General features: G+C 31.2%; 1 protein-coding gene and 1 long non-coding RNA gene across 2 annotated transcripts; both read right to left on the bottom strand.

Moving 5' to 3' along the window:
* Positions 1–3,829: 3,829 nt before the first annotated feature.
* Positions 3,830–5,823, bottom strand: LOC145328749 (uncharacterized). The gene is made up of 4 exons (XM_080172570.1): positions 5,754–5,823; positions 5,302–5,386; positions 4,624–4,742; positions 3,830–4,043 (listed from the first exon to the last, which is right to left on the bottom strand). The coding sequence occupies exons 3-4, from the start codon at positions 4,647–4,649 to the stop codon at positions 3,887–3,889; spliced, it is 183 nt and encodes a 60-aa protein (XP_080028696.1). The 5' UTR covers positions 4,650–4,742; positions 5,302–5,386; positions 5,754–5,823; the 3' UTR covers positions 3,830–3,886.
* Positions 5,824–5,825: 2 nt separating this feature from the next.
* LOC145328748 (uncharacterized) lies at positions 5,826–8,300 on the bottom strand. The gene is made up of 3 exons (XR_013882581.1): positions 8,043–8,300; positions 6,471–6,619; positions 5,826–5,912 (listed from the first exon to the last, which is right to left on the bottom strand). It is a non-coding gene; the product is annotated as an uncharacterized LOC145328748 (long non-coding RNA).
* Positions 8,301–10,291: the final 1,991 nt, after the last annotated feature.

Genomic DNA, 10,291 nt, shown 5'->3' with positions numbered 1-10,291 from the left:
ACTATTTAGAAAGTGTAATGCAACTCTACAATCGTAGAAGGTAAAACTTTTTAAGGGAAAAGCTTTTCATAATTAGGTTCGGAATCATCTTTAAAGCTGCCCAGAAAATTGTAAGCCGAACCCCCTGACTTAACGCAACTTTCTGAAAATAAACTAAAAAAGACAGTTTGGTTCAGACTCCATTTCTTCTTCAGCATTAATTAAATTAATCCCTATATCACGAAACCTTCTGATTAGAAATGATGGTTTTGAGTGACTTTAACGCTTGGATAAAAAGATAGCTGTTGGTTTTCATTATTTAAACATAAAAATCTGCAGCCACAAGCCGTATTTTTTACTGCTTGCCAAGCGGATAATTTATTACAGCTGTAACCCACGTCAAAGCCGTTTATTTACTTTAATCTGTCTGTCAGACAGGTAAACAGATACCATGCCTGTCAAGTATTCCTTTAAGATGTAATTAGTCACATGATGGCCATCATAAAGCTAATCGGCTACCGAGACCAACTGTCTACTGTAACCTTTAACTCTATTCTTTTTACGGAACAAATTGAGAAAAAAAAGAATAAAAAATAAAAAGCAAGACAAATTTTTTTAATAATCATATCGTATTTGTAGGATTAAACACAATTTTTTACGAATAGTAAAATAAAAAAAAGTAATACCAGTTTTGTTGGCCCGGGTTTTTGGCTTCTCAGGGCCAACACAGCTGGAATTTATCTTATAATTTTCTATTAAACAAAAAGCTGTCTATAATATATCATTTCTACAACTTGCTTACTATACTTAAGATGAAAAATTTAATGAAATTAACACTTGTAATATTTAAAATATATCCGAAGCAAATTTGGTTTAGATTGCTAATTACATTTATACTGCTCTTATTAAGTGTGTTCTCTGTTTCCTAACTTACTTGGACTGAGGGACATACTGACAGGAGGAAGATGGTACCATCCTATTATATAAAGTAGTAAGTTTTTTTGTGTGTGTAGCTTAAGACTTCTATGACTACTGAACCGATTTCTAAAGCTTTTTATAGGTCTAGGGATGTTTTTAGTCTAATTTATTTTTAAGTTTAAGTTTGGTTTTAGGTTATTTTTATACTTTTTTTACTCCTTTGAATAAAGAGCTCCAATAATGAAAAAAAGGCTTGAACTAAGCGATGACAACTTACAAATTCACTTTCCATTTGTGACAAATGATCTTAATGACCCATATCTTCTTTTCAATTTGTCACCTATAGTTCTATAGTTCAGATAATTAATAATATTTTTTAATGGAAAAATAAGGACATTTACATTATTTTTCATTTTTGACTTTACAAGGACTGTACAATTCAAAGCGAAAAATAGATTCATTCCTATTATGATCTTAACTATTCTTAATTCTATTGTAATAACATATGTTATTATCAAACAATTGTAAATATTACCTGATGATATATTAGAACAGTAAATTGTTACTCAGTAATAATATAATAAAAAGTTAATTAAATATTAAATGGAATAAACAAGTAAATTAAGTAAATTGATGTAAATTGTAAATTTTACCATTATCATTTTTTCAAACTTTTTCTTTAAATGTATATTGGACAGAAAAATATCTTAACTGTTAAAAAATCTCCCCCCCCCCCTCTTTTTTTAAAATGTATAATTCCTGAATGAATGTCTAACTCTGGTGCCCCCCCCCCCCCCCGTGGGGTACTAACCCTCCGGGACTCTTCTAACCTTTGTTTAACCTAGCATTACCCATTATAAGTATAAAAATGCGTCTTTTTTCCTGTTTTTATGTGGTCCAGATGCAATTAGCGGGAAACCAACGTAAGATATATATTAAATTATGATATTATTGGTAAAAGTAGTTTATAAATGAATTACGACTTGAAAAATAAGTCAAAATTCAGAAACAGAATTACCGCTAGAAAATTATTAACATAAACTAAATATTGTTACCAGCTGCAGCGCCTCTAGCATCTAGGGGCTCTGTAGACAGACAAGGGCTTAATAAATTGTTTATAACCATCCCAGACATAAATCTGAAAATAAAATAGCCTAAAACAATCACAAGACTTGTTTGAAGCATTTCTAAATTAAAGAACCCGTTCAGTTATTGAGATTTTAATCATCTTAAAGGATTCATCAAAATATTATTATTAAAAAACAAAATAGTAGGTAAAATAGTGCTCGAAGTTTTTAAACCCCTCAGTATTTTTAACCCTTCCATAAAATTTACATAGGGAGGGAGTGTAGGGGGGGGGGGGATGTAGGATGGCTCGCATTAAATAAACAATAAACCCTTAAAATTACATACCAAGTTTTATCAAATTATATTATTAAAAGCGTCCGTCCGTCCGTACGTCCGTAACGGATAGCTTTTTTCGTTAATTTAGGCATGTTAGAATTGTCCTATCGATTTCAAATTTTGCATGGTGATTCCTGTAGTAGTTAGGTACGATATAGAAAGCGTAGCAACTCTATAATCATTACCAAAATGTCCGTACGTCCATTTTGAACATGTTGATTTTTTTACTTTTTTAACAACAAATTTTTATGTGATCTAATCATCCGATTGGTCTGATTTTTGGTATATTGATTCCTGGGACAACAAAGTATAATGTTGTAAGCGAAGCAACTCTATAATCAAGTCCTAAATATGTAAATATGTCCATGAACATTATCCTGTATAAAGCAGTTTTCAACAAATTTACTTACAGTTTTGCTTCGACTCTTATACATTTACATTTTGATTATTCAGTTATGACACTATATAAGTGTTCATGTCCGTTTGTCCTACCGTTTCAGTGCTTCGCTTTTATGGATGTTGTCATCCTTGTTCAATTAAAAAGACTTGTAAATCCATTAAATATTTAATCTTTGACGATACATAACAAGAACAATTATGTCATGATCATATAATGGTAATCTCATACTGATCGGTCAGTTCGTTATTCCAGTACGATGGGAGGAGACGGGGTAAAGGGGGTGGATGGGGGTATCTTTAGTTTAGCCAGCTACAAATTTAACTTTATTAAAGTAGATGATTTTCTGGTGTAAGATCCAAGTAATAATAATTCCATTCCTACAGCTTATAAATATAAGAAATAATAAAAAATAAATAGTTTAAAGCACTTTTGTAAGTATTAAATTTTATATATAAACACAATGCATTAAAATAAATCAAGGAGAAAAAAAATATTAAGAAAGAAAATTTACATATGTTTTTCATTATAGCATTGCTGCACTGATTATAATGTTATGATAATTTTGGCCACATTCTCGGCTATGTGTATTGCGGTAATGGATTTATTATAACTTGGATCTTACCCCAGATTTTCATGGTCTACCCAGGTTTTAATTAATACCATAAAAAACCTAGTTTTTACCACTTTTACGGTAAAATTTTACCAGCCTTTACGTTTTAAAAGGTGGTAAAATTTTACCGTAACCGTGGTAAAAACACTTTTTGTGGTATTTTCTCACGGTTTTTACCAGCTTTTTTTACCACAATTATCGGTAAAATTTTACCAGATTTCCGGTAAAATATTACCATTTTAGGACGCAAATTTATACCAGATTTTGACCAATTTTTACCACTTTTTTGGTAAAATCTTACCGCAAATTTCTGTAAGATTTTACCGAAAAAGTGGTAAAACTGTTCAACACCTGGTAATATTTTTGTCCTAAATTGGTAAAATTTTACCGGAAATCATGTAAAAATTGACCAAAAATTGTGGTAAAATCGGGTGGTAAAAATCGTGAGAAAGTGGTAAAAAACAACTGACCCTAATTATAGAGAAGCTTCGCTTTTAAAAATAGAAAAAATTATAAAATTTTTTGTTGTTTTTTTATATTTATTTAACTTGAACATAAAATAATAATTCTAATAATCAGCAGCCATTCTCAATGTCTCGCAGCTGAGGACCCTTGGGTGCGCCGCCAAACACACAAGTGTTCTTGATTCTACTGCTCTGGCCGAAAACTGTTGCGCAACCTCCTGGATTTGCTGGGCACCGGCCCCATTCCCTCGTATCACTGATATTCAACCTGGAATAAAATTGCTCATTAGTTAATTAGATAATTACAGGGATATAAAGGGATAAGACAATGGCTGATAAATTGATGTTCATCTCTAATGATGATACACATCGTTACCCCTTCTGTAGATTACAATAAGTGATTGAAATGTTAGGACACTCAACTTAATGAACCAACCAATAAAAAATCAATAAAAGTACCCAAGGTTGTTAGGCCAAAGAATAAGAAAATGTTATTTGAAAACTTTGGGGGCTAGTGTAATTTACAGCCCAATGTCCCATCCCTCCCTACTAAATATCTAATCTATAATACAAAGTAGAACGATGTCTGTCTGTCTGTCCGTCCGTCCCAAAGATAAAGCCTATACTCGCTGTTTACGCAAATGTGTCAGAACTTCCCCCCCCCCCTTACTCTCACACCTAAATTTTTTCTTTTGAAAGCAAAAATAAAAGTGTGTAGGTTCGACTCCCCCTCTCCCCCCTCATTCATTTCCTAAAGGCATCTTGACACGTAGCAAAAAAATCAGCAAACTTATCTAACTAAACATCTTTGAAAACGCAGAACGAGAAAAAATAAAGGGAAAGCTTACCTGGAAAACATAAGCAGTAACAACATCCGTGGCTAACAAGAACAGGCTGGGGCCATAGTACTCGGCATTACTGATTATATGCTTCACGTGGCGTATGGAGTCGTGGAACGCGGGGTCCTAAGTTATGGAGGATTAAATGAAGGAAGGAAGTGGACTGTTTATTACACTAGTCCCCAAAGCTTTATTTTCTTCTTCGTTGCTTTAACAACTCTAGGGACTTTTATTGAATTTTGAATGGTTGATTAATCAAGTTAAGTGTCTAAAGCTTTCAACAACTAATTATACTCCACAGAAGGGGTAATTTTGTGTATCATCATTGCTGATGTACATCAATTTATCCGCCATTGTCTTGTCCCTTTAGATCCCTGTCCCAAACAAGTACTAATATTAGATAAATTTAGACCTAAATCCCAGGCAGGGAGGGTAAAATGGTGTAAATATCATAATGGTATCCAAAGTTTCAGAAACAAGTTTACTTATTCGTCAACTCAAAAACTTTGAGTACCTAATTTTTATTAGGTAAATCTTGATTTAATTTCAATACTTTGTCTTTTGTCCTATCCCATAAGAACCATGTTTCCCGTTGTGTCTACAGAAACGTAAATTATTTTAGTACAATCTTTTTTTAAACTTAAACAATATTTTACTTCGTCTTAAATCATTTAATAACCCATTCCTGAATAGCCTTCTTTAAGAAGTTGAGCATAGATTTTAGCAAGGCAGCCCGCTGGGGTAGGCAGGTCAAACCAGGCTTGGGTACGTCCTAAATAATCAGATAGATTGATATTAATAATATGTTTTGTTATATTTAACTATTTTCAATAGTATAGGGCTACGTTATAGGATTTTATTTTTATTTAAGCAAAGTTTGTGTTATACAATATAAGATTAAAATCAATATTTCTTCATATATCCTATCTCTTTTTTACATTTTCGCATATCTTTATAATATTTTATCATTTCTTATTCAACTTCTATAAATGCCAGGAAAGGAAGTTACACTGGACTGTAAGTTTTACTGGTCTTGAAGGTTTAATCAACACATCTCTCATTCGTTGGCTTGCAACTTAAAAAACTTATCGTCCATTGTCTTTTCCCTTAAGATCCCTGTATAAATAAACAATGCATACCTGTTGAATAAGATGAGAAGCTAGCCTAGAGCTAGAACCTGAGCCACTAGGACCACCAATGGGATCAACAACATCCGCATCCTGAGCCGCCGCCAGCTCCTCCTGAGCGGCTCTGGCCGCTACGTCATGAATAGTTTCTGATCTATCACTCTTACAGCCCTAAATAATATTTTTTATTCCATCGTATTATAGATAGCTTTCTGTGGATATTCAAATAAAAATCATATAATTAAAGCCAGTTTTGTTAGCCCTGAGAGGCTTAAGGCTTAGGCTACCAAAACTGGTACTTGTATTATGATTTTTATTTGGAAAATGGTCAGTATACATGTTTTATCATTATGGCTGAGAACCGTTTCTAATCGATTTTAATTTGTTTCGAAGCCACGCTGGAAAAAGAATGAAAAACAAATTTTTCTAAACTTTTGAATATATTTCTTATTATAAAGAATCTACTTTATTATAATACGCTTTGTTTGTCCGCTTTATACGTCTGTGATGCAATCTTTAACATGCGATCCTTTTCAAGACAGACGGCGAGAAACCAGTATATAATTTACTACGTCCGTCGGTCATGCTTTAAAAGACAAAGAAACTTATTTTTATGAATTGTGCGTATTTTTCTTTATTTCTATGATATACATTATGGATGATGTCAACCTTGTTTTTTTTACCTAGCTTTCAGTGTAATACTTGTATATCAAACCATGAAAAACATACCTAGTAACAAAAGTAATGTGTTCCAATTCACTGCTGGCCAACTGTATGACCTTAAGGAGTGACTCCAACATGCCGCAGGACACCAGCGCCTCGCCGCCGCTCTCATACGACGCCAGGTGGTACAGGAACAGCCCGGAATACAGCAGACCCTGAATATTTTGGTTAGGTTAAAAAGTTATCATTCCTAAGTAAAGAACAGAATAAAAATATGGAAATAAATATTATATATTTAAAGTAATAAAGAAAGATGGATAAATAAAGATCGGTCTTATATGTATTTGATTTGTTTGGTTTTATTTTCTTCCATTCTAGTTTGTAAAGAGAGTTTAAAAATGCATGTTTTAAAAATTAACAATGCTGAGCTTACAAACCGCTGGATCGATCTGTATGGTTCTCCTATTCAATTAGCTTCTCATAAGATCAGGGAATGTTTATAACTATATATATATATATTCTCACTCCTAGGAAAAGTAACCCTAATATTGTTTTTTTTTATTCTTATTAAAACTAAACAGTAAAGAAAGGGCACCCCAGTACATTTTACGAATGCTCTATGCAAGGTGAAATTCCGAGATCTTAAGCTTCAGACAAAAAAAAGCCTTCCTGCTTTATAAAATAAGACATGTGAAAAGCCATTAAAGGGAGTGTGAACGTAAAAATTTCTCATCTGATTATCAAATCTTAACATTTACTAAGCACATTTCACTACACTGATCAACCAAAAACGTCCTATTAACAAAAATATCCAGGAATAATGCCTTGATTTTATGGTATTTTGAGAGGGAAAAAGGAAAAAACAGGGAAAATCTGAACGTTTTTGATTCTTATAATGATTGTAGGGATATTTAACTTGTCATATATAGTTGAAACAATTTACTTACTGTTAAGGATTTATTTTATGCTATAAAATTGCCAATTAGTTTTTTTATAACGTAGTAGTTAGGTAATAAAGACATATTTTAAATTCGTATTATTGACAAAAAAAATACCTCACTGTCTACAAAGGGTTGAATCTCATAGGTTATTTAAAATAATAATATCCTTTTTTATTGTGTTGGACAATAAATAACCCACTTTGGAGAATTAGTTTACACTTTTATCAGACTGTTTATAAAAAAATATTGCGTCTTTATTATTTACAAATTTGTAATTAAGATGGGCCATCTAAAGTTAATTGGATAATAATAAAAAACCTGTTTCTGGCTTTGTTATTGTATTTGGTTTTCAATAAAAAATATTGCTTATTTTATCAATTTCTAAGTAACTATACATTGGTTTTAAGCAAGGATTATGTTAAAAGTCAGCTTAACTGTTAGGAAAAATCTAGATCTATGTGAAAAAGTTTAATTTTAGCTATAATGGGAGAAAAAATCAATTTAATGGACATTTTATATAATACGGAAAATTTCTTCCTTTCCCTGTACCTTATAAAAATCGTCTGAAAAAGCCGTTTTTTAAGCAAACAAAAGCGCGTTTTGCTCTATCTGTGAGATATTATGAATGAGATAATGTTAAGATTTGATATTAAGATGAGAAAAATTTACGTTCACAGTCCCTTTAAAGACACAATACCTGTAATAATAATGTACAAACTTTTCAACCAATAATAATACCCTGGCCTTTCTAATTATAAGCCTAGGCAGAGCCATGCTGGTGATGCTAGCTCAAGCGTGGACCGTGGTTTATATAGAACTGAACTCCTGAAGCCAATAACCAATTACAGGGTTACGAAAGTTTAAATTGATGTTATTTTTTTTTAATGTTAATATTGAATGTAATATAGTTTTGTAATGACATATAAAATATATTCGATAGAATATAAAAAAAATATAGTGCATTCAATATTAAAAAAAATATTTAAATATATATAGTTGTTAACCATATATATATGAATCTATTTCCGGCCGGGTTCTTAAAAGATAATGCCGCGTTTTTTCGACATTTTTTACGCTATGAATAACAAGCGCGACATTCGCGAAATCTAAAAGAGTATACAATGATTTATTTAATTATTTCGCTTTTGATGGTACGGCCTTCCTAGAAAAAAAAAGATTATCTTCAATCCATTTTTGCTGCATATTAATTAATGCATCTTTTTAGAGCTGTGTTAGACATTAGAAAAATTGCTAAAAAAATAATTTAAAATTCAGTATTTTTATGTTATATACTCTGTTTGAAATTCTATCGTCAACGTTCAATCAATCAATGTCTAAAAAACGCCGAAAAAATGTGGCATTCATCTTTTAAAAACCCATCTCGGTGGTATTTCCGGTTGGTAAAGACAACATAAATATAGAAATCATGAAATATTGTTGTTCCACAATTTTGCCACATTTTTAAACATCTTGCTTAAAAAAAATCTTCCAAACAAATTGTAAATTCTACAAATTTAAATATTTAGAGAAAATTGAGTAGTAATTTACTTCTTGATTCAAAATATTTGATTAAATTGAATCAAAACTAATAATTATTTTTGGCACTCTATATTCAAATAATCATAAGCTTATCAATAGTGCGCATGCGCGCACAGAGGTGCCATAAATTTCAAAACTTAAAAATATAAGTTTTGTAGCGAAATTACTCTATAATTCGAAATCTCTGTCTTTCTTTTAGAAACATTCAGGGGAATATACGAAAGCTTATATTTATATTAAAGATGAAAAATCGATAAATTCAAATGCACACGGCACATCTGCGTACACACACACCTGGATTTTTTTTCTTTTAATTTTAATTCGTATGAAGCTAGCTCTAATAAGTAAATATTAAATTTGATATATTTTTGACGATGCGGGAGGATGTTTTAAAAGAAATGATGAAATAATTTTCAAGGTTTTAAAAAAAAGTTAGCTTCTTTTATGCGAAAAAATACAATAAAAAGTAAAAATTTTTACCAAAAAGTTGGTCAAATTTTACCAAGTTTTTTTTTTGTCAAAGTCCAAAAATCTGGACTTAGCCTAAAAATTTACCTTGTCAATTTTTACCAAAAAGTTGGTCAAATTTTACCAAGTGTTTTTTTTTGTCAAAGTCCAAAAATCTGGACTTAGCCTAAAAATTTACCTTGTCAATTTTTACCAAAAAGTTGGTCAAATTTTACCAAGTTCATTTTTTTTGTCAGAGTCCAAAAATCTGGACTTAGCCTAAAAAAATACCTTGTCAAATTACCAACTTTTTGGTAAAAATTGACCAAATTGCGTTTTTTTGTCTAAGTCCGAAAATTCGGACTTAACCTGAAAAATAGAGTTGTAAAATTGACCACATTTTTGGTAAAACTTCCAAATGTGGTAAAATTAAAAAAAAAAAAAAAATTTTAAATTTAGGCTTCATTGTATAGAAGTCATTATTTTAAAGTACTACAACTGATTATGAAGAGCTGTTTTTAATTTAAAACACAAAAAACGGGGTTTTTTGTTTCGTCAAATTTTACAAAAAAAATGGTAAAATTTTACTAATTTTTTGGCTAAAATTTTTGCTGGTAAAATTTACCACGAAACTGGTAAATTTTACCAGCTTGACCAGCTTTACCACTTTTCCGGTAAAAAGGGTGAAATTTTGTGGTATTTCGTAGAACCTGGGTATGATAAAGTGAACTCTGTAGCGGGCGAAAATAACGATCTCTCACATCCCTTTCTTTATCTCATCCTCTCCCTTCCTAATGAATAAAAGGCCCGACCAATAAATGCGAGGGGAAATTACAACCTAAATTAATGACAATTTTTCTCCTGTAATAATATCCATGTACATATATTCTTCATTGCGGTTATTCAAGTAACAAAAACCATATGTAAAACTTTTACTAATTTAGTCAAGGTGGGTATACT

This window comes from Acartia tonsa, chromosome 9, assembly GCF_053477335.1.
Source record: "Acartia tonsa isolate MP-2025a chromosome 9, ASM5347733v1, whole genome shotgun sequence".
Lineage (NCBI taxonomy): Eukaryota > Metazoa > Arthropoda > Copepoda > Calanoida > Acartiidae > Acartia > Acartia tonsa.
The sequence above is the reverse complement of the archived record's forward strand: the minus strand, read 5'-3'. Positions and strand labels throughout refer to the sequence as shown.

Excerpts from the sequence above, each read along its gene's own strand:
- LOC145328749 (XM_080172570.1), bottom strand. The coding sequence starts at position 4,649 with ATGTTGTTACTGCTTATGTTTTCCAG. Across the intron at positions 4,044-4,623 it reads TTACTGCTTATGTTTTCCAG|GTTGAATATCAGTGATACGA; the intron begins GTAAGCTTTCCC and ends ATTTTATTCCAG.